Raw genomic sequence first — 25,143 nt, 5'->3', positions numbered from 1 at the left:
AAGTGGGGGTCATGGCGAACCGGAGCCTAACCCAGCAACACAGGGTGCAAGGCTGGATGGGGAGGGGACACACCCAGGACGGGACGCCAGTCCCTCGCAAGGCACCCCAAGCGGGACTCAAACCTCAGACCTGCCATACAGTGGGGCCTGGCCACACCTGTTACATCGCCGCGCCCCCCAGATGCACAGCTTCATGGACTAAATACTATAAAATGAAGAGTGGACAGCATGTTTTCATTGCAAACTTTATTCAAGTCTGGTCAGATGCACGACCAAAACTCATGGAAATATGTCTGATTTAGGTGCATTTACTCCCTTTTTGTTTACAGCTGTATAAAGTGAAGAAATCTTAGTGTACAAACATTTTTGAATATTTACAGAGGAGCAAGAAAATCACTCTAAACATTTACACCATTTATTTGAACAATTTAGCCAGAACTGATTCTGAGTTATTGAGCCACTATTTTGCATAATTTCATAACAGAAGAGCTGCATTTATGATGAACCTGTTCTGCATTTGAGTAAATTGATAAAACAGATAAACTGGAAGCCACAGCCATTAAGAATGTGCCTATTATTTCTTTCTTTCGCACATGATCTCACTTCAAACTCTACAAGCAAAACTGTGTTCCACAAACCTTAAATCATAAGCATTTGGCAGTTTGTGCTTTATCCTTTAGCACTTCAGCCCCGCAATGATGGACAAGAATATTTGCCACATCTATGGAAAACAAAAGTTACAGGTAAACGAATTTAAATTATACATTTAAAATGTTGCAATTTGCCTGTTAATGCTGTTTAAGATGACAGTTCTTTATCAGCAATACCATTACCCTGGTATGACTCAGAAGTACTCAACTCTTTTTTTTTTTTTTTTTCTAGTGGTGACACACACCATCTGAAATCACTTGTCCCATACGGGGAGCCGGAGACTAACCTGGCAAGACGGGGCAAAGGGGACACACCCTTGACAGGACGCCAGTCTGTCACAAGATACCCCCAGTAGGACTCGAATCCAGACCCGCCAGAGAGCAGGACGTGCTCCAACCCACTCTGCCACCACACCCTCACTCCGGTGATGACATTATATGCATATCACAATATTTTACACCTAATCCGCCTTATTCTGTCCCTGTGCGCTTCAAAAACAAAACTAAAGCAATTTTGGATTTATGTAAGTAGTGGTGACTGTTTATAAAAGTATTCATTTCTAATTATTTTTTCTCATTTTGGATGCTTTTTAGTGAAGTTGGCCATTTCTTAATTTTAGTGCACTGGTTCAAATAAAATGTATTACACACTGTGTCCTGCATTAACAAGAGGTGAGTACTCCTGACTTAGTGTCATTCGTATCTTCAGAAGTAACGAATGGTTCGTAGGCGTAATCCTGCTGCACCGCAACGCGTGCGGGTTGTTCTGCTCTCTTCGGCGACCCAAGCACCTCCGTGCAAACAAAACAAAACAGTTAAGAGCACTATTGAAATTGCAAATGAACTGATTCCGGTGCTCAGGGTGAAAATCTAGACAAACTGCAGTTTGCCAAGGCCAGGTTACACAACCATTGCATTAATGTCTTGGGTATAGTCAGCTTATACCTACTGGGCCATTTGCGACAAACACTGACCCAGGTATTGGCATGACATTAGCATATATTTACATTCTGACATCTTGAGGAAGCGTAGCCACAATGCTGAACACTTGTATATCAACTGCAACAAACATTGACAAGTGCTCCATTGCCTCGAGAATATAGCACGTTCCAAGGTGACTTAAAGCTCCTCTAGAACAGATTGCCATCACATTTATACTCTTGGCCTTGTATTTCTTCAGAAAGTATAATGTACTCGCTCACAGTCCACATCTCAAATCACTCTTTGCATCCTTATATAGACTTCACCGAATGCTGAAATTATATACATTTTTCCAATTATAATGTTAACTACTGAATCATTTAATTTAGGGTTTATCAGAAGGGGATGGATTATGCCTTTAGTTTTTTTTCCATCATTTTTACAATAAATCTATTTTAGGTGCCTATAGAGGCTCATGTAAATGGCACAGTGCTATTCAGTGTTCTTTTATTCTAAGTACATTTTCTCTGGATGACATAAATAAAAAACATGGGATTATTAGGGATCTGCTAGTCTCCATAGATTAGAAAAAATTGCAGATAAGAACAAACTAGCATACTGAAAATATGGCACTAAAACCTATAGCTGAGTTATAGCTTCAGCATGCTCATTGCATTTGAACCACCGATGCTGTCAACACCCCCCCAACACACACACACACACACACACACACACACACACACACACACACACACACACACACACAAACATAAAAAGTGGAAAAAAAGTGCTTTGTATCACTCTGGTTTGTCCCCCTTCAGGGGGGTGTATATCAGAGTGGAGAGGGTGTGGAGGTAGGGGAAGGAGGGATGGAATCAGGTTCTGGGGACACCTCTAGGCCCTCCTCCCGGAAGTCAGGGGATGAAGGATGATCTGGGGACTCTGCCTGCTCCAGCCGATCAGCCCTGTTCTGCAGTATTTCCTCAGGAGTCTTCAGGAACCTGCCACAGGGAGAGAGCAGAGGGCATTTTTACATGTAGGCTTGAAAAACTATTTTAATTTAAAAAAAAATATATATAAATAAGATAAAAATAAACATTAAAAATGTGTATGCATAATTACCAAATATTCTTTCAATATAAGATGTGGCCAGTGAAAATGGAGCATTATATTTATACTAGTGCACATTAATTTAGTAGCTGCAATAGTGTGTAGATGGTTATTGTCACGCGGAGCACAGGGAGCCGGGAGGGCTGAACCCCAGTGCAGCGTTGTTCGTCAGAAGTTGACAGAAGAGACAAGTTCTCAAAACCAGGGACGGGCAAAGGGTCGGTCGATCGGCGAACGGGACAGGAACGAGGATCCGCGGACGTGGTCGGAGAACGAAGCAAGGAGTCAAAAAAACCGGAGATCGTGAACAGAGCAAGAGTGCGTGTAGTAACACGAGAAAGGGCGGTTGTCCCAAACGAGATTGTGCAACGGTACGGGAGCTGAAGAGAGTCTTTACAAGGCGAGTGATTACTCATGAGTTAGTGTGGAGTCAGGTGTTATTGCTTGTTCTGTGGGCATGGACGTGACAGTTATAAGAATCTACACTCCTGGGATGTGAAAGTCTGTGGTATGTGAAGTATGTGAAAATATGATGTAGTTTTAAAAGTTGTTGTAGGTTTCAATGAGGAACTTGTCCAGCATTCTTCCATAAAGAATCCAGTGGTACACACAGAAAAAAACACAGGAGGCCTTGCTGTAGCATTTCAAGTCCTATAGCGGGTATTGTGTGATGACCTTAGGAAAGATACTTAAATTCAGTCCATCTACATACCGAAAGAGCAGTTTCTGCCCAGGTTCCTTCTTGATTATATTCAGTTTGTAGTAGTGTCTCAGGGCCCGGGACATCTTCTCATAGGTCATGTTGGCTCTGTTCTGTAGAGGGAACCACTAAGAATAGTCCCAATCCCATAATCCCAAGAAACAAAAAGCGAAACTACTACCATCAACTGTGTCCATGTTCTGTCAGCCCTCTGCCTACCTTGTGATTCCCCCACAGTCGGGCCAGCCCATTGGGGTCCACCACCCTGAACACCCTGGACTCGGGATCTTCCCACCGGATGAACGCTTCGTAGCGCCGGTCAGAGAGCAGCTGATAGACATAGTCCCACAGCAACCGGCAGTCTGGAGAATGAGCGGAAAACATTTGTGTTAGCCTTTTACATACAAAATGCATTCAGATAGAATGACCACATTAATTCAACTCTCTTCCACATCGTTTATAGCTCAAAGCTGAAATTGGTGAACTCTGATGATTGTAACAAGAATGAGTAAGGAGAGATGTCTGTTATGATGGAGATGAAGGTGAAGAAAGTAAGTTGGAAGTGGCATGAAGATGACAAATGCTGCACGTGTTGATGGGATGAAGTGATTGACAGCTTCGAAGTCTGAGTAGGTGACATTTTTTCTGTTCGGTAATTGCAAATTAAAATGTGAAGAAATATAGTTGTCTGCACCCTTTAGATTGAGTAAAACATGCTATTTAACAAGGGATGTCCACATTTGCAGTACAGCTGTATGCTATAAATCTATTACTAACATAAAAGTACAAATATCTACTACTGTACCACAGTTACAACATCACTTGCAAGTACTGATGCTCAAAAGAAAGTATACCACTTTTTGGGTAATACTTACCCAGGAAATTAAAACCAGGTGCTGCTAATCTAATGCACATGATCATCAGGAAGTGTTACTTTATGTTACTTCATGTTACTTCATTTAGCTGACGCTTTTCTTCAAAGCAACTTACAGTGTTAAGCTGCTTAAAACTATTTACCCATTTATAAAGCTAGGTAATTTTTCCTTTTAGACTGGAGCAATTCCAAGGTAAGTCCCTTGCACAAGGGTATGGCTGGAGGTGAGACTCAAACCTACAATCTGTGGATCCAAAGGCAGCAGCACGAATCACTGCCTAATCAGCTGCCCCAAAAAAACATCCCTCCACAGGGTTACCACCTGTATATAAAAGCATCTACTTTGCAAGATAGGTCCTAAGCATTCAGGTTTGTGTTAACATAATATCCTAAGTACAAAAGATATCTAATAATCGCAGCAAAGCATTTATTGCTCCTCTTCAATCTGGAAAGGGTTATAAATCCATTTCCAAGCAATATGGAGTCCATCATTCCATACCGTGAAATGAACACAAATGAAGTTCATTGAGTACAGTTGCCACTCCAGCCATCTCAGTAAATTCACCCTAAGACAGGCTGTACGATGCTTGAAAAAATTGAAATAAAAAATAAAAACCCAAAGGCTACATAACAGGATCCAGAAACTTCTGTCAACATGGCAACTGCTGGAGTTCATGAAGTCACCATTAGGGAAGGACTGATCAAACATGGCTTTCACAGTAAAAGAAGAAAAGGAGAAAAATCCTTTCTACCCAAATAGTGCAGCAGGACTTAGGTGTCAAATTGCACCTGAGTGAATCACAGTTCTTCCGGAACGTTCGCCAAAAACCAAGCCCTGTAGATCATTACAAAAATGTAAAGTGTGGCAACAGAAGGCTTGTGATTTTTGGCTGTTTTACAGCCACAGGACTTTTGCGCCTTGCAATCACTGAGTCCACCATTACTTCCTCTCTGTACTGGCTTATTCTAGAGAAAAATGTTAGACCATCACTCCAACAGCTAAAGCTTGGCTAACATGGATTGTGCAACAGGACAACGATCCTGCCCACCACAGAAAATCTATGGCTGAAAAGCAAAAAAAAAAAAGAAAACTATCTGTGTTTTCAAGCAGCCAAGTCAAAGTCCAACACTCAAATCCGGTGTGATGTTGTGGCTGAACTTCAAGAGAACTGTATGCAAACATATGCCTTCAAACATCAGTTGGCTAAAGCTGTTTTGTAAGGAAGTGGGGGGGGGGGGTTTGAAAAAGAATTTCAGGAGGGACTTCAGAGACCCGTAAACTCATATAGAAAAGGACTGTTTCAGGTTATACCTGCTAAAGAGGTTTGTTAAAGGGAAGGTACTTTTTCACACATGGTGTCTAAATGTTTACCTATTTGTAAATGAATTAACAATAATAAAATCTGTTTTGGGTGACTTATCACATGGTTTACATTTACCTACTGATAGTATCAGAAACTGGATAAATCACATCTTAACATTATAAGTCATATGCAGAAAATCATCAGCTAAATAAACAAGTACAGCAATAAATATAAATTTAAAGTGTTAGGATGTGTTGAGCACCAGGTGAGGGTTAATTAAGTCCTAACATACCATACTTTTCCATATCACAGTGCATACAGTACAAACAGTACATTGTCCAAAACTGAACTATCAATGGGAACAACATCAGTGTAGCCATTTTTTGGTATTTGTCAGCATGTTGTCTGTTGCAAAAACATTTCAAGAGAAGAGCAACGTGCAGTGTATATTCAACTTTAAACATCCTAAAGGCTACCTGCAATCTTGCCATTGGCCTCGCCGCACAGGGAAGTACCCTGCGAATTGGCCTTCTCCACCCTGTTGGACAGGTTCAGCGGTTCCTCCCTGGAGGGGGGGGCCCGCAGTGGCTCTGCACCGGGGTGACTGACAGCGAGCCGCATGTACATGCCGGGGTTGGAATAGAGCTGCTGCTCCGACACTGGCTGCGGGAGGCCGCGGGGGTATGTTTCCGTAGCTGCCATGCAGAAGAGCCAACAAACGCCGTACCATTATTGCCAGTAAAACTGAAAGGAAAATCAGGTCATTTCACTGTTGCCAAACATGAACGTTCACCATGCAGAATTTGCATAGCTGGGTGTCAGATTTCAATTGCTGCACTGACTTAAGGAAGAGAAAACAGGTGTGCAGCGCGGTGGACTGCGGTGGAGTTGGGTGGACACCAATGAGCCACGAGCTGGGTACTAACGGGGGGTCATCTGCTGCAAAGGGTGGACACAGTGAGGCGGAGGGTGCTCCCTGAGCTCCTGGTAGGGGTTTGTGCGCACTACGGTCACAGGTGAACTGGCCATGTGATTGTTTCCTGGGTGCACAGGAAGTGGTCCACAGGAGGCATTGGAGTTACCTGGGCACCAGAGAGAGAGAAAAGATCCACGTCGTAACAATCAAAACTATGAGCGTGGTGGCAAATAATTACTTTCGTATTATTATTACAAGTTTATATGATACTACATATTAAGATATAATGAAAAATCTCACTGAAAATAGCTTTGCAAAGAGTGAGGAACTCAGCTGAAGGTCAAAAATACAATTCACAACAAAATTTTTCAAAGTTGTTAGTTATGTCGATTTTTGCATTGATTTTTCTTATGATTAGTTAAAGCTTACTGATTACAAAAATACCGCTCGTTCTTCTAGAGTGTCAGTTTTAGTTAGAAACTTTACAGCCATTGGAAGACTCCAAAAAGCACCAGAACATTCTAGAAAGTACCAAAACATTCTCAAACGGATCAGATCCTAAAAGGTACTGGAATATTCTGTGCTTGGAACCCTATGCCACAATCTGCCAAAATTTGCTAATTTCAACAATGTGGAATATTTTCCTAAAAACTGACCTATAGCATAAACTAATACCAAAAGTATGTTTAATCCAGCAAAAAATGAATGGAAAATCCAAAAAAAAAATGGACATAATAAGATTCCTGCTAAATTGTGCAAAAATATATTTTTTTCAGAGTGAAAATAAAGCATGGTGGTGTGTTAAGCATCCAAATTCTCTGATTGAATTCATACTGCCAGCACCCCACCCCCCATTCCTCTTTTAAAAGATCTGCTTCATTCCTTTATGTGTGTTTTATCAATTAGAACAGTACCGACCCCTCCCCGTCTCACATCAGCACTCATGCAGACGGCACCGAGCACCTTGACTCTGCAGTACCCGGTAGATCAGTATAACCAGTCACACCCCTCAGTTCTGGTTGCTCTGCCAAAAAATGCTGCCATGACAAGCAGACACAGAGCATGCCAGCAGGCACACACCGAGGCATGCCTAAACTTGTGTGTGCGCGAGCACGCGTTCGCCAGCAAGCAGAAGTCTGTCCTTTCTTTCACGTTTTATGTGCGGCTGTTTATGTGATCACGACAGTCAGTGTCTTTATAATATAGAACACATGACCGCATACTTAAATTTGGTACCCCACTTATTCAAATTTGATGCTCAGCGCTTCCAAAAGTACTAGTTTAAAGAGCCACAGAACATTTATTTTGTTTTGTGGCTGGACAGCTTTTTCCTGAGATACACTATCAATACCCCATGATGTTGCACACAAGCTAAATTCATAGACTTTTACTACAGCAGCACCGAATTACAGTCCATTGCAAAACACAGGTGTCTTATGGCATTTCTCAATCTTGTTTCATAATCTTTTACCACCAATTTATTGCTGAAAAGAGGAGCAATTGGACTGACTGGGCAAAGAAAAAGGCCACAAATTAAAATTGCTACGAGGATCTTGAAAATGGAACAATATTATAGATTAAATCTGCCCAAAGTCGACAGTCAGATTCCATTTTTCAACAAGGGCAACAATGGAGAGGCCTGTTTTGTGTGACAGGCAAACAAAGGTCTGACGGCACCTCCTTAACTTCAGCCCTGGCAGCTGCCGCACCAGGAAGTGCACGGCGCTAATGGCGTCCTTTAAAATAGCAGGGTGCCTGGAAATCATCTTCACTTCCTCTTCCCATTGTTTGAAGGCACAGCCGCTGCTGGCGGCCAGACAGCGGGTGAAACGCCCAACGTAAATCCACCTGTGCTTCCTACACGGCGTTTCTTCGTCTCTTACCTTGTTTTCAATCGATTCGTACTTTTGTTATCGGCAGAAAAACAACGATACGTATAATGTGACATCATTGCAGAAAGGTGCGGCTCGCCGTTCGATTTTTTAAAACGTTATCATTTTTGTCGCCTATTTATACACATTTTAACAAAATCTTTGAAATACCGATGAGCTGCAAAAAATCCATCGTTTGGTAAGATGCATAATATGTCTTTGAAGACATTTTAAAATCAAAATATAAAAATGTTTCTTTTTTAACTTTTATTTTAAAAAATTTTAAAGAATGCATTTATTCATTTAGGGAATGCTTTTCTCTAACCGAGGGTGCGGCAGCGTGGCAGGTTCAGTTGGTTCCAGGCATTTATTGGTTGCTTTTCTCTAAATCACACACACACATTTTCAGAACCGCTTGTCCCAGACGGGGTCGCGGGGAACCGGAGCCCACCCGGCAACACAGGGCGTAAGGCCGGAGGGGGAGGGGAGACACCCAGGACGGGACGCCAGTCCGCCGCAAGGCACCCCAAGCGGGACTCGAACCCCAGACCCACTAGAGAGCAGGACTCGGTCCAACCCACTGCGCCACCGCGCCCCCCTTCTCTAAATCAACATACAGTAATTACAAGCACTTAAGGATCTGACTTGATCCCAGGTGACTTATAGTGCCAGACACACTGCACTAAACTCACCCCTCTATACAGTAGAGCTACGTAACACAAAGGCCAGTTAGGATCAACAGTTTGCCTGCAACACATCTTTGGTTGAAACCCAAGCAAACATAGTACAACACACAAACTGAGCAAGGAATTGAACCCACAGCCAAATGTCCACTCCAGGTTCTGTGAGCCATCATGCCACCTATATGGCAGGAGCCTTTTGTGCTCTAAGTAGTCAAATTCTATACATTTCACAGAAAATTTAAACTGTTTATGAGTATGTGTTGAGATCATACAGCCAAATCAGTAATGATTCATGAAAAATATATAGTTTTCAGTAGTTGACTGACATAATTTCAAACCCTTTTGCTAGTATTCCAGAATGACTTGCCCATTTACAATATGAACATATTGTATCATCAGCTGGATTTGTTTCTTTATCCACTCGTTCAAGAACAATAAATATTCAAGGTAAATGGTTGATGATTTTATGGATTCTGATAGGGAAAAGGGACAGTTCGTTTGTAAAATGGCACACTTTCACTCATGAAATGGCAAGAAAAAAAGATTTTCCTTGACTTTAATATAAAGAGAACAACTGGGATTAACTTCCACTCACCGGCCTCTCCGTTGGCCTCTCTCCGTTGACTTTGTAGGACGCCGTGTCGGGCGAAGATTTTTGGCAGGGAACCGCATGGCATAGCACGCCGTTGCTGCTTCACCTGTTGCAGGAGCTCATACAGGACATCACCTGGGAAAGGAGGTGATGAGAGCAGAGGAGGTCATGTACATAATTGTATCAAAGAACGCAGAGATAAGCGTACGCTGTATTCGCTGAGAGTGACTGCAATGTAGAAGTTAGATGTAAATGAAAGGCTAGCAGTACCACCAAGGACACCGCACACCCCAGTCACTCCTGGTTTGAACCGCTGTGGTCTGGCAAATGGTTCAGGACAAAAAAATCCAATAGACCGAGGAACAGCTTCTTTCCCAGAGCCATGGCCCCCATCACACCCTCCCTGCCCAACCAGAGAACTGATCGCAAAAGCCAGCTGCCACATCCATTACTCCTCTCACATCCACCCTACCAAGTCTCCTAAGGGCTCAGGACTTCAAAGTTTTTGTGTAATTCTTATTTATTTATTTATTTATTTATTTATTTATTTTAAGCATTCTTTCTGCTGCTGTTGTTCTGAGGGCTGCCACACAAAAATTCAATATATTGTATACAATGACAATAAAGTTATCTTATTTTGAAATAAGTGAAACCATTTCAAAGATAACAGATCCATGCTGGTTCATCTGCGAAAAACAAGCAAGTTAAGGTACAGCATGACTATCGGTTTTGAACAAGGAACTGGCAGTGTAATGTTAAGGACAAGTTGTTTAAAGGTTGAAGACTCAAGTACCAGGAAGAGGCCCTGTCACTGTATCCTATAACAAGGTGTGAATCCTAAAATAACCTCAGCCCGCCCACACGCTTACCTGAGCTTGGACAGCGCAGCCGGAAGTCTTCCTTGGTGAGGAGACACAGCGCTTTTCCATTCATCTCAAACTTAGCCTGGTCTGTACGCCGTAGGGAATACTCCTTCTGAGCCCAGCGCAGCCAGTGGTTCACGTCATCCCTACCCCAGAGCGAGGGGTTGATCCCTGAAGGAAGGTCGAAGAGCATCAGTTAAACATCGTTTTCTATAAGCGTGTTCTCCAAAACAATTTGGAATGTTAAGTAACTTACACTGATTTACCCACTGATTTAAACTTCTAGTGGAGCAATTTTTAGACTAAGTACCTTGCTCAAGGATAAGATATCCAGATGTGGGAATTCAAACCAGGGTCCTCCAGGAGCAAGACAGAACCGCTAAGTATTATGCTACCTTTCGAATGGCAACTTCACACCCCATAATACCCCTGTAAGACTATATTACCACAACGCTGACGGTGAAAACACTGATCATAGTAAAGGCCTGGTCCAAGTGCTTGCCAAGTGTTGTCAGTATAATGAAACACAATAATCCACAATTTAGCGCCTCTGTTCTTTTAGGAGATTATGAAAGATAAATGTACTATATGTTTCAAGGTTAGGGCTCTACAGAGCAATGCAGTGAGGTTTCCTTTGTGGGAGGGTTGGGGTTAGAAGCAATCTGTGTTGAGTCCAGTTTAGAGCAGAACACACAGATAGTAAATGACTTGACATATAGCAATGGGCTGGAACCAGTATGTGGAGGAAGGAGGTGTCACCTCCTAAATTTCAGCAATAACAAGCTAATGTGATCCTCAGACGAAACACAAGCTATTAAAAGGTCAATCTGAGGCAGTAGGTAGCAGAGCAGTTAAACACTTTTAATCTATAACTGGCTAGCTCACGTTTCACTGTTGGCTAATCTTCTTGGCCTCTTTGCTTCATTTTACCTGGTTAACCCTCAGGTCTTCCTTTCCTCACAAGTTTCCTTGGAATCAAAGGATCATAATGTAAATAGTCTGATTCTTTATCATCAGGAAAATCTTATCAGGAAGTATTGCTCCTTCACAGTTCATTAATCTCCATCAACTGGTGTTCCACAGGGCTCACTGCTGGGCCCCTTATTCTTCTCCATCTACATCACTTCCATTGGCTCAGCATTTAGCTCTCATGGTTTCTCCCATCACGGTTCACCACACGATACACAGCTCTTCTTTTCTTTTCCCCGACACAGCCCTCACACTGTATCATGCCTCGGTGACATCTCTGCGTGGATGAATGGCTGCTATCTGCAACTCAGCTTTTGAAAAACTGATATCCTCCACCTTTCTGTTGGACTATCTACAAGCGCTCCATTAAACAGTGCAATACCACCACCTCATCAGTTTTGCCAATCAAGAGCTTAGGAGTAACAGCTGAATCAAGTCACTTCTTCTTCTTCAAGCTCATTGAAACCATATCCTGGCCTTGCAGATACTTCTTGTACAATTCATGCAGACTCCCCCTGTACCTTACACCTCACTGTATGCATCTTCTTGACATGGATATCTCTCCCTGACTACTGCAGCTCACTCATTTATGGTCTTCTAGCATTTGCCATAAAACCTGTACAAGTGATCCAGAATGTTTTCTTCAACCTGCTAAGACTTCCTGTAGCCACCTGTACCAATTTCCAAAACTCTGATTACGTCCTACAAGATAGTCAGAGGATCAGAAGCCCAGTGGAATTCATCTACAGGACCTGATCATTCCCTACACCGTAGTAAGAGTACTAAACTTCACCTCTGGCTGTTTGGTAGTACCACTGTCACAAGGTCCAGAATCAAAGGTCATCATGTCTTGGTTTAGGTCCCAGTGTTGTGGAATGGACTGCTTCCCTTCCTCAAACTACTGAATCCCTCCCAGCATTCAGGAAGAGTCCCAAAACCCATTTCTTTCAGATGCATTTTCATATCGCCACATACCCTCAGACTGTTACAGAAAATTACACTACTCTATCTGCTGTCTAATTTCTACAGGGAGCTACTTGAATAATGTAAGCTGGCAAAATGCCAGCATGAAAGAAACAAACTATTTTTTTAAGAACTGCTTTTATGTAAAACTGCCTGTTGTGTTGTTGAAAGCAATTTTGTATGGGCGGCACAGTGGCACAGCAAGTAGCATTGCTGTCTCACAGTGCCTGGGTGGTGCTAGAGGATGTGGATTTGATCCCCGCTCAGCCTGTGTGGCGTTTGCATGTTCTCCCTATGTCTGCTCTGGTTTCCTCCCACAGTCCAAAGGCATGGTATTCAGGTTCACCCATAGTGTGTGAGTGACAGAGAGAATGTGTGTGTTCCACTGATGCATGGATGAGTGACCCAGTGTAAGTAGTGTATCTAGCAGTGTAAGTCACCTTGGTGAATAAGGTGTGTGGGCTGGTAACACTACATAGAGTTCAGTGGAAGTCGCTTTGGAGAAAAGCGTCTGCTAAATAAATGAATGTAAATGTATAAGCCTGAACTGGACATCACTTTTGAGAAAAGCTGCTAAATGCATAAATGTAAATATAAATGTACACCTGAGAAAGATGTTTACAGTGAATTACTTTAGTAAAATACTCTACATGTATTTTGCATGTTTCAGCAATGCCACAAGTTAATAATAACAGATCTTGAGCTCATTCCTCAAGATCATTCCCCCAGTGCAATATACCCTTGGTTCAACCAATGAAGCTGGGCTGAAACGGCTGAGTAAATGTTTGTCTCGTACTGATGTAACATTGTTTTACTGCAAGGAAGAGGCCCACGCCAGGACGGGTGTGTGGGATACTCACGAAGCCTGCCAGGAAGTTTGCACAGCTCATCCTGTACGCCCAGGTAGACTGAGGCCACGTGGCTGGGTGGAACCATCACGATTGGGGGACAGGTGGAGTGGCTCCCGGGCTCCCCCGGCTCCCGCTAAGAGCAACAGTGGGGAGAGGCCTTACATTAATGGATTTTTGGCAGGAGAGAGTTGGGAGGGGGCAGGGTGGATGACTAGGACGTTAAAAAAAAATGTATCACTCATCAAAAGCTTTCATTATAAAATGTGACGTTACTTTAATTTTCCACACAAGACTTTACCCCTCGTGTGTTATTTCTTAAAACAGCATTTTATTAAAAAAATGTCTAATTAATTAATTTTGAATGATCATGTGCATGCCCTTTGAAATGTATTTAAATTGTCCAGCTACTTAGTAAGTGCGACTTTGTAGAAGGTCCCACACTGCAGAAAACATCTCACGCTGCTACAAGACAGGAGCGAGGTGGGAAAAAAAAAAAAAAAAAAAGAATTAAAAGTGAAAGTACGCGTCTCTCGTACTTTCGAGTTACAAGTGGAAGGAGGGCCGACAGAACATGATTCCCTTCAGTACAGTCGTGAACACACATTCCCAACACGTGTTTTTATCGCATCACCACTTTATTTACGGAGCCGTTCAGCAGTGCCGTTTCCCTGGGCAGTTCGAAATGTATGAAAGTCCGTGAAAAGTGTGCGTTCCGCGTGCCCAGGTGTGTGTCACGCGAACGAGACTTTTACTGTCAGCGATCGCGTGAAGTAGACGAGGGAGAAAACGTGTCGCGGAGACGCGCCGTTTCCTCGCTGATCCCACGGAACTCACCTTGATCAAAGGCGGTGACGAGGAGCCCTCGCTCATCTTTTTTTTTTTTCACCTGGGCTGGGGTGGCACCGATATTATTCCCAGATTCCGATCATTTATTGATGGCCAGTTCCCCACTCGCTCTTCCACACTTAAGTTAAGAGCACCTCATCCGAAAGAGTCCCGTGGTTCCGCGCGGCGCTTTGTTCGAAACTGAGCCGAAAATGTTGGTACTTGGTTTGACCGCATGAAATATTAGTTTTGGATCCTTCCGGGAAATGAAAACGAAAGGGGCCGGATCTGCTGGTTGACTGCGTGGGTGTGTGTGTGTGTCTCTCTCTCTCTCTCTCTCGCTCTCTCTCTCTCTCTGTGTATGTGTGTGTGAGTCAGTGTCAAGCGAGCGAGAGGAAAGCAAAAGTGAAGGACGCGCTGGTCACACGCGCGCTGCGGTCGGCGCGTCTCGGAGCGCGCAGCACAGCGACCACCGCACAGCATAGTTAAAAAAATGTCTCGGGAACTCGACCCCCAGCGTCGTTAAAAAAATCGATTAATCGTCCGCGAAAGGTTGTTCACCTTCACAATCAATTCTTGCTTTTATTATTTGTGGGGCTCTCTAAGCAAAGTTCCCCCCATGTGCTCCGCGCGATGCTTTTACCGACAAATCCATCTGACACCTCATGCCTTACTGAACTGTAGTGTTATTATGGAAATAATAATACTGCTCATGCTACTGTAATAATTTCATAATATATTTTGAGCACATACGATACTCAGAGCAAGCCTAACAGAAACGATAGGATAATACTAATTTGTTTCTCTTTGTGCTGTCAAAAGCCGCGGGGAAGTTTAAACCCCTTTTTTTTTCTTGCGCAGATGAACGATGTCCATTTCCTAACGCTAAGTACAAAGGAGGAAGGGTACCGTGGTAACGAGCAGTGTGTACAGCGGACCACAGTATTGTAGCCAACAGGGAAGAAAGGGTAGGAAGGGTATTGTTGATTCGCGTGCGATTCCTAAAAAGCGCGTGGGCTCTCGGGGTGGAAAGGTGGTGCAAAAGCTTCATCTAGTGTCAAACAGTAGAAACTGCCAATAGTGCACTTTTACCATGGGTCACTTTTCAAAAAAAGTGATACAACTTGAAAATGAATGAAAACATTAAAAAATGTTTTTGATGTGTACAATTCCTGGAATCTTGGGACTTAATAATAATAATAATAATAATAATAATAATAATAATAAAGCAGTGTTTTATGTTTGAGGCATGGATCATCTTGGGAAAGTGCCATTACTCTTTTATGTTTTAATGTTATTACTATGATCTGACTTGTGTGGATAGACAGATTAGACACATTTCAGTAAGGTTACAGTTCCCTTTGTATTACTGTGGTGGGAACCTCGGACCTTTTTAACATAATCATAAGTAAAGATTCATCTATCCATTATCATTACGGGTTATCGAATGCAGTGCTTGGATTGTTATAGACTCTGCAATGCAGGATTCAAGTCCATATTGAGTCACCAAGCTACGGGATTTGCTATAATTCATTTCAATTTCAATTCGACTGGAGACGAAAATCTCCGTGCAAGGAAAGTAAATTTTGATAATACGTCCTTAGTGATATAATCACAATTATTTTAATAATTAGTTTGTTTGCGTTAGCGATCTGCTGCTGTGCAGTCGCCCCCCCCGTGACGGTGGTCTCCCATCGGGTCTTCAGCGATACCAGAACGGTCTGTAACAGATATAGTAGAGCTGTTGTATTTGCCCTCCGCAACACTAGGGGGCAACAACACACATCGCGACGTTCCCGACGAGGACAAGAAAAAGCCACCAGGGAAGAAGAGTCTGTTGTTACACATGTCGGCGGAATGACAGCGGATAGTTAGTTAGTTGTGTGTTCGGGGAAGGGGTCTGATTTAAAGTGTCTAAACTGCCTTGTTCTTATGTACACTGTCACGCTTGTATGCGATTTCAGTATGAAAACTTACTTAAAGTTTTATACGTAAAAAGTCATCATCTACTAGCGACGTTCGAGCTGCGGACAATGCATGATGATGTAACTGACACAGTTGTTCACCGTGGTCTCTTACTTCGAAATACTCTGTCACGGTGTGTTTCTGATATTCTCTTCCCTAATATCCCGTGAATCAGCTAGTCATATGATTTGATTTTACTGAACGCAGGCACAGTAAGGATTCAGAAAAGTGGAAGTATTCAAATCTCTTGATTTCAAGTTGTTTTTAATAATTAATTGTCATCATTGTGCACAACCACGCTCACCCTTCTCATAAACTCTTCGCCCTGTTGCCGTCTGGCAGAAGGTACCGTACAGGAGCATCCGTGCCACCGCCACCACCAGCAGCACACTCCGCAACAGTTTCTTCCCTGATGCAGTCAGATTACTCAACACCCTGCTGCCTCCCAACACCCACCTGGCGCAAACAACTAACCCAGCATTGCACTACAACACAATTGCCTACAGCTCACAGCCCCATGTCCACGTCCTGTCCTGTGTATTTATTTACTGTCTTGTACTCCCGTCCTGTGTTGCACCAGGGTCTCCGGAGAAACATTTCATCCCACTGTACAAGCTACATGAATGAGGCTTTGCGGATGCAGCGGTTGTTGTATGAGGTATCAATGGTGGGTAGAGGGACTCCGATGGTCTTTTCAGCTGTTCTCACAACTCGCTGTAGGATCTGTAGCCGCTTGCACTTGGACTCCCGGAGGTTTTTTTTTTTCCTCCCTCTACTTTCAGTTGGGAGTTTTTGTTCCTTTACTCTCTGGCCAGTAGGCGTACTTATAGCTTTATAAAAGCATTGATAATGTATTACAATAGTCTGTAGTCAACTGTCTTCTTTGTTTCTTTGCCCTATGCAATAATATATAGTAGCCTACTGTTATTCATTTATAAATATATATTACAGTTCTTCATTTAGCTGACACTTTATTCCAAAGCAACTTGCAATGTTAAGGTACAATTATTTACCTGTTTATACAGAGGTGGGAATCGAACCTGAATCCAAAGGCAGTCGCTCTAACCACTATGCTACCAGTTGCCCCAATTATTCATTATATGAATTTTAATTAGGGGGTGTTGTGGTGCAGCAGGTTTGGCCTGTACCTGCTCTCTGGTGGGTCTGGGGTTCGAGTCCTGCTTGGGACGCCTTCTGACGGACTGGCGTCCGTCCTGGGTGTGTCCCCTCCCCCTCCAGTCTTGCGTCCTGTGTTGCTGGGTTAGGCTCCGGTTTGCCGTGACCCCGCTTGGAACAAGCGGTTGCAGTCAATGTGTGTGTATTTGGGTGCCCCAGTTTCTTCCTACAGTCCAAAGACATGCAGTTCATTTGGATTAGTGACACTAAATTGCCATTGGTGTGAAAATGGATGGGTTTGTGTGTGTTTGTGTATGTCTATGTGTGTGGGGCAACCTTGGAATGGAGTGGCACACCATCTGAGGTATACCCATGGCTAGCCTACCACCCTGTGCTTCCAGGATAGGCTTTGAACATACAACCGAATGTAAAAATTCTCTGCATTTACAATGACAGGAACGTAGAATGAAGAAATGTCACTGAAACATTAACATGGGTGGTAAAGTTAACAGTGCTGTATTTAATTCAGCATACTGTAGACTGACACAGACATCCCTGCATACATCAGAATTAATATGTGTAAATATTGCTTTATATGATTACATAATTAAAAACTCAAGCTATCTGAGTTTAGATTTACTTGTATTCTGCATGCTCCTTGGACACCACTCTACTCAGCCCTGAGCAACGGACACTGAATGTGGACACCAGCTGTTTTTCCATCACTTGGAGGATGTGCCAAAAATGGCTTGAAAGGTGATACCTTTATCAACCCTACTTTCCATTTTTACATTAGTGAACCCAGCAGCCCGGAGGGCCTCCATGTACATCTCTGGGCGCCAGCTGTCCCCTTTCAAGAACCCTTTGGAGGCTGCAAAGGCCACACTCTTGACTTGCAGAGTCGTCACCATGAGGCCTCCTACAGAAAAAGGAACACACACCACTAGGAAATCAGAGCTCCGAATTGTGTCGTGTAACTGCATGAATGTTGGGTACAAAAATGGAGCTGAGATAGAAAACAAAAAAAGAAAAAAAAAAAAAGTAGAGCAACGCCAGTCTCCAAACTCATAATCTCATGAGGTGCTCCTACCTGACCATTTGGGTTATTTTAGTTGCTATCCCAGCCCAATCGCCTGGCCTAACTAGTGCAGCTTCCAGTTACCATACTTACTACAGGAGGTTACAGAACCTGCTAGGAGCTCAAATATGTAGTAATGTCCCTTACATGTCAATTTAATAAGTAAATTAATATGTATATGCACATAATTTTTGTAATGCAGAAGAACCCATCCTAGAACCATAGAGCACTCACCGACACACAATATATGGGCAATTTAGATTAATTCACCAGAAACATGTATCTTTGGACTCTGGAAAGAAAATCAACTGATGTCTGTTTTCAGTCACTTAGAACAAATCTTAGAAATTCTGGTCCTCTGGCACTGCAGTGAATGGTTTTGTATGTTGTTATCTGAGCTTTTAATCCTTTTACATATTTTTTAAATTATCTAAAAAAATACACCTGACCTGGTCTTTCAGGAGTAAACGGCACATGAAATTACTTTCCAATTAAAACCTTCCACAACTGCCTCAACACACTGAAATTCCAGAATAAAAATGCACCCTTCAAAAATACAATGAACCTACATGGTTTCACTAAGGGTTAAATGTAGAAAACATAAAATGAAAGTTAGAAAATGATGGTAAATGTTCGCAAGTTGTCATGTTTACATTGAATGAGCACTCTGAACCTTTGACCCACCTGGTTTCATCACCCTGTGTAGTTCTGAGGCCCCTGCTTTCAGGTCTGACCAGAAGTAGTAGCAGTTGCAGTGGTAGACCTTGTCCATGCTGCTGTCATCGAAGGGCATCGCCTCCACCCTGCCCAGATGGAGAGTCACCTTTCCAGACATGATTAAGTCCTTTACCTTTTCACTGGCCATTTTGTACATGTACTCCGAGCAGTCGACCCCAATCAGCTTCCCCTTAGGCCCAGAGAGGAGGGGTGCAGCAACCAGCAGCCCCAGACCAGGACCATAGCCCACTTCCAGGACTGCGTCATCAGGACGGATCCCGCAAAGCTTCGCTGCGTTTTCCTCCAGAATCTCATTGTGCCATTTGAAGAACTTGGAGGCTAGCCATCCCATCAAGGACTTGGTGGGACATCCCAGCTGCTGGCCAACTCTGCTGCTCAACATTGCTGTAAAAGTGCCAGAAATATAGCAGAATGGGAAACCTCCAAACTTGCAGTTGCTTAGTATTAGGAAAGTAATGCCTGTTTCTGCTGATTTGTGGCGCAGGTAAAGTCTTTAACTATTATCACTACTTGCTCAGCTGATGAGTGGATGTATCAAGACTAAAACAGTACTGAAGACTCACATTTTTTATGTTTTCTAAAATACCTTTAACAGTTGTAACAGAGCATTCAGCACTTCAGCAAACCTACAAAACTGCACACTTTGTTACATTCATTCATTAAGTTGCCACGTTTTCCAAAGCAACGCATTATGATTACTGTCACGTATGTAGCTGACACCTTGGCCCAAAGTGATTTACAGTGCTAAATATGTTGCACTAAATTCCCAAAATCATTAACCCAACAGCAACATAACACATGTACACTATGAGCAATTTATTCACCGGTTAGTGTGAAACATGTCTTTGGAGTGTGGGAAGAAACCAGAGCACCCAGAGGAAACACACACAAACTTGTACTTTTGCTGAGATGTACGTCTCTTTAGACAAAAGCGTCTGCAAAATGAATAAATGTAAATGTAAAGGTAAATCCACAACGATTGAGCAAGGATCACACCTTTGTCCAGCCAGACCCCAGGAGCTGTGAAGCAAGCACTACCCACCATCTCATCTCATCTCATCTCATCTTCCTCCGCTTTTATCCGGGGCCGGGTCGCGGGGGCAGCAGTCCGAGCAGAGTCCTTCAGACTTCCCTCTCCCCACACACCTCCTCCAGTTCCTCTGGGGAAACCCCAAGGCGTTCCCAGGCCAGCCGGGAGACATAGTCTCTCCAACGTGTCCTGGGTCTGCCCCGAGGCCTCCTCCCAGTGGGACAAGCCCGGAACACCTCCCCAGGGAGGCGTCCAGGAGGCATCCGGAACAGATGCCCGAGCCACCTCAACTGGCTCCTCTTGATGCGGAGGAGCAGCGGCTCTACTCCGAGCTCCTCCCGGGTGACTGAGCTCCTCACCCTATCCCTAAGGGTGCGCCCAGCCACTCTGCGGAGGAAACTCATTTCTGCCGCTTGTATCCGCGATCTCATTCTTTCGGTCATGATCCAGAGTTCATGACCATAGGTGAGGGTAGGAACGTAGATCGACCGGTAAATTGAGAGCTTCGCCTTACGACTCAGCTCCCTCTTCACCACAACAGACAGGTACAATGACCGCATTACTGCGGACGCCGCACCGATCCGTCTGTCGACCTGCTGCTCCATTTTTCCCTCACTCATGAACAAGACCCCGAGATACTTAAACTCCTCCACTTGAGGGAGCAACTCCCCCCTAACCCGGAGGGGGCAATCCACCTTTTTCCGACTGAGAACCATGGCCTCGGATTTGGAGGTGCTGATTCTCATCCCCGCCGCTTCGCACTCGGCTGCAAACCTCCCCAGTGCACGCTGCAAGTCTTGACTTGATGAAGCCAACAGGACCACATCGTCCGCAAAAAGCAGAGACGAGATCTCGCGGCCACCAAAACAGACACCCTCCGTTCCCTGGCTGCGCCTAGAAATTCTGTCCATGAAGATAATGAACAGAATCGGTGACAAAGGGCAGCCCTGGCGGAGTCCAACATGCACCGGGAACAGGTCTGACTTACTGCCGGCAATGCGAACCAAGCTCCTGCTCCGGTCATACAGGGAACGAACAGCCCGTAGCAACGAGCCCCGAACCCCATAATCCCGAAGCACCCCCCATAGGATGCCACGAGGGACACGGTCAAATGCCTTCTCCAGGTCCACAAAACACAGATGGACTGGTTGGGCAAACTCCCACGAACCCTCCAGCACCCTAGTGAGGGTATAGAGCTGGTCCAGTGTTCCACGGCCAGGGCGAAAACCGCATTGCTCCTCCTGAATCCGAGGTTCGACTATCGGTCGGATTCTCCTTTCCAGTACCCTGGCATAGACTTTCCCAGGGAGGCTAAGGAGTGTGATCCCCCTGTAGTTGGAACACAATCTCCGGTCCCCCTTCTTAAAAAGAGGGACCACCACCCCGGTCTGCCAGTCCAGAGGCACCGTTCCCGAACTCCACGCGATGCTGCAGAGGCGTGTCAGCCAAGACAGCCCCACAACATCTAGAGACTTGAGAAACTCGGGGCGGATCTCATCCACCCCCGGAGCCTTGCCACCAAGGAGTTTTTTGACTACCTCAGCAACTTCAGCCAGCGTAATGGACGAGCCCCCCTCCAAGTCCCCAGCCTCAGCTTCCTCTACGGAAGGCGTGTCAGAGGGATTGAGGAGATCCTCAAAGTACTCCTTCCACCACCCGAGGACATCCTCAGCTGAGGTCAGCAGCGCACCACTTCCACTGTAAACAGTGTTTGTGGAACACCGCTTCCCCCTTCTGAGTCGCCGGACGGTTTGCCAGAATCTCTTTGAGGCCGAGTGAAAGTCTTCCTCCATGGCCTCACCGAACTCCTCCCAAGCCCGAGTTTTTGCCGCGGCGACTGCCAGAGCCGCGCTCCGTTTGGCCCGTCGGTACCTGTCAGCTGCTTCAGGAGTCCCATGAGCCAGCCAGGCCCGATAGAACTCCTTCTTCAGCTTGACGGCATCCCTTACTTCCGGTGTCCACCAACGTGTTCGGGGATTGCCGCCGCGACAGGCGCCGGAGACCTTATGGCCGCAGCTCCGAACCCCCGCCCCGACAATGGAGGCGCGGAACATAGTCCATTCAGACTCAATGTCCCCCACCTCCCTCGGGACCTGGTTGAAGCTCTGTCGGAGGTGGGAGTTGAAGACCTCTCTGACAGGGGCCTCCGCCAAACGTTCCCAACAGACCCTCACTATGCGTTTGGGCCTGCCAGGTCTGTCCAGCTTTTTCCCCCGCCATCGAATCCAACTCACCACCAGGTGGTGATCAGTTGACAGCTCAGCCCCTCTCTTCACCCGAGTGTCCAAGACATATGGCCGAAGGTCAGAAGAAACGACTACAAAGTCGATCATCGACCTCCGACCTAGGGTGTCTTGGTGCCAAGTGCACTGATGGACACCCTTATGCATGAACATGGTGTTCGTTATGGATAAACCGCGACTAGCACAGAAATCCAATAACAACTCACCGCTCGGGTTCAGATCAGGGAGGCCGTTCCTCCCAATCACGCCCCTCCAGGTATCACTGTCGCTGCCCACGTGGGCGTTAAAGTCCCCCAGTAGAACGACAGAGTCCCCAGTGGGAGCGCTTTCCAGCACGCCCCCCAGGGACTCTAAAAAGGCCGGGTACTCTACACTGCCGCTAGGCGCATAAGCACAAACGACAGTGAGAGACCGTTCCCTGACCCGAAGGCGTAGGGAGACGACCCTCTCATTCACCGGGGTAGACTCCAACACATGGCGGCTGAACTGGGGGGCTATTAATAAGCCCACACCAGCCCGCCGCCTCTCACCTTGGGCAATGCCAGAATAGTGGAGAGTCCACCCTCGATCGAGGAGAGTGGTTCCAGAACCCAAGCTGTGAGTGGAAGTGAGCCCGACTATATCTAGATGGTATCTCTCAACTTCCCGCACCAGCTCAGGCTCCTTCCCCGCCAGTGAGGTGACATTCCAAGTCCCAAAAACCAGAGTTGGCGCCCGAGGTTTGGGTCGGCCGGGCACTCGGCCCCGACCACCGCCCAAATCACAATGCACCGGCCCCTTACGGTCTCTCCGGCAGGTGGTGAGCCCACCGAAGAGCGGCTCCACGTCATGGCTTCGGGCTGAGCCTGGCCGAGCCTGGCCAGGCCCCGTGGGCATAGACCTGGCCACCAGGCGCTCGCATGCGAGCCCCCCCCCCAGACCTGGCTCCAGGGTGGGGCCCCGGTGACCCCATACCGGGCGGGGTAAATGAAAGCCTTGATTTTTCCTTCGTAAGGGGTTTTTGAACCGCGCTTTGTCTCGTCTGTCATCCAGGACCTGTCTGCCATGGGAGACCCTACCAGGGGCATATAGCCCCAGGCAACATAGCTCCTGGAGTCATTCAGGCACTCAAACCCTTCCACCACGGTAAGGTGGCGGTTCACGGAGGAGCACTACCCACCATTCAACAATTATTTATTAGACAGTTTTCATAACATGGCACACCACAGGCAGCAACTGGTGTATATTTTGGAAATTGTTTACATTTTAGATTGTATACAATTTGGAAACAGTTGAGGAGCTACCATGAGCAAACATACTAAACTCAAGACACAATAGCAGATAAGAGCAGAAAACCTTTATTACCAAAGGAACAATAGTACAATAGTTGAATACAGCTGCATAGTCCAAAGTACTAACCATTTAAAAGTACAAACTGTCAGACATGTAGCAACACACTCAATGATTAATGAAGATATTTCAGTATTGTGTGTTCGCAGCAGAACACAGATTTTAATGGCGTCCCAAGAGTGGGTTGGTGATCCATTCTGATCCATAGAAAAAAATAAATAATAATAATAAAATACTATTATTACAAATGAGGTTGCGCGCTCACACAGCAGTCCAGGATACTCTGCGCGTCAGCACTATGTCTACAACGGTTTACACCAGTATGGAAAGAAATCAATGTACAATTTGAACGCAAGAAAAAAACCGCACGGTTGTTGGTTCATGAAATATTTTATACAATTTAGCGTTTTCAGTGTAGCTCTTCAGAACATGGGGGCGGTTCGCGTGGCTCTGTGTAGGTACTTTCTTCGTGTTACATTTACATTAGAATAAGTTTTATTAAACGCAAGGGTTGCTGGAACGGTGTCCGTCCCGAAAACACTTAGCAGGTTGGGAAAATCTGCGAAAAAACCTGCGACCTACGGCACTTTCCCGCGAATCTGTATGTATAATCTATATTTAATCTGGGAGATATAATCTGTGTGAAATTTCCACCGCTGCCCTGCTTTTTCCCTAGCAGTACACCCCCCAACAAAATTAATTTCGGACAATTCTGCGAATTATTTTATCAATGCGATTTCTTTCGAGCTGCGAAAGACGACCCCCCCCCCAAGTCCGGGAAGTTGCGATCTCTGCGAAATGAGCATTTATTCGGAGCGATAATGTTCTTTCACTGCACCCAATAATTCATAGTTAGTACCCTTTTATTAAATTTTCCCCTCCTTTATTGCTATACACTCTTGGATGAGCCTCTAATCACACGTTTCCCATACCTGTAGGCGTACTGCCGTGGAAAAGCCTGGTTGACAAAAAATTACACCAACTCGTATCAAAATCGTGAAAGAAAGAAAAGTTCCACGCGTGTCTCATTCACAAGACACTGTGTAATGATGACGTGTTATGGTGGAGACTAAGGGGTTGCTCCTCCCCTCGGTCCTCTCTCCCGCGCGTGCGCAGGCTGATATACTTGGCCGTGTACACATTTTGTGCCTCGCACGTTTTGGAGTTTACTTTAGTGTTGTTTATTTTATCGTAAAGACAGCTGTGTGAAATATGTCATCCATAGTTGCCGGCAAGATATTAAAAAGAAGAGCTTCCTTTTTCCGTGTCCGTCTGGGTTTATATAATTACACGCCTTTCTGGAATCCACGTGAGGATCTGGGCTAACTCATTAGCCAGATCGTTACAACTGATAAGGTGTGAGCTTTGTGCGTCCAAAGTGCACCACGGTATTTACCATCATGGTATCCAACTCCGCCCTGCACACCTTCCAAGTTCCAATCCAAATAAGACTAAGTGGCTTCCAATCGAAGAATCGACAAAAAACATAAAAATATAACCCTATAATAATGTAATTACATCTGCGGCTCTAGACTACACTCGGCGGACTCGA

General features: G+C 44.9%; 2 protein-coding genes across 2 annotated transcripts; both read right to left on the bottom strand.

Annotated features, from left to right (window-relative positions):
* Positions 1–231: 231 nt before the first annotated feature.
* Positions 232–14,387, bottom strand: etv7 (ETS variant transcription factor 7). Its single transcript, XM_018760203.2, has 9 exons — positions 14,102–14,387; positions 13,277–13,400; positions 10,491–10,655; positions 9,625–9,756; positions 6,486–6,641; positions 6,036–6,254; positions 3,601–3,743; positions 3,394–3,494; positions 232–2,572 (listed from the first exon to the last, which is right to left on the bottom strand). The coding sequence occupies exons 1-9, from the start codon at positions 14,135–14,137 to the stop codon at positions 2,404–2,406; spliced, it is 1,245 nt and encodes a 414-aa protein (XP_018615719.2). The 5' UTR covers positions 14,138–14,387; the 3' UTR covers positions 232–2,403.
* Positions 14,388–17,485: 3,098 nt separating this feature from the next.
* On the bottom strand, positions 17,486–24,644 carry LOC108939212 (uncharacterized methyltransferase YdaC). Its single transcript, XM_018760365.2, has 3 exons — positions 24,524–24,644; positions 18,936–19,373; positions 17,486–18,092 (listed from the first exon to the last, which is right to left on the bottom strand). The coding sequence occupies exons 1-3, from the start codon at positions 24,618–24,620 to the stop codon at positions 17,896–17,898; spliced, it is 732 nt and encodes a 243-aa protein (XP_018615881.2). The 5' UTR covers positions 24,621–24,644; the 3' UTR covers positions 17,486–17,895.
* Positions 24,645–25,143: the final 499 nt, after the last annotated feature.

Source organism: Scleropages formosus, chromosome 19 (genome assembly GCF_900964775.1).
Source record: "Scleropages formosus chromosome 19, fSclFor1.1, whole genome shotgun sequence".
NCBI lineage: Eukaryota > Metazoa > Chordata > Actinopteri > Osteoglossiformes > Osteoglossidae > Scleropages > Scleropages formosus.
This window is presented reverse-complemented; position numbering and strand designations above follow the sequence as displayed.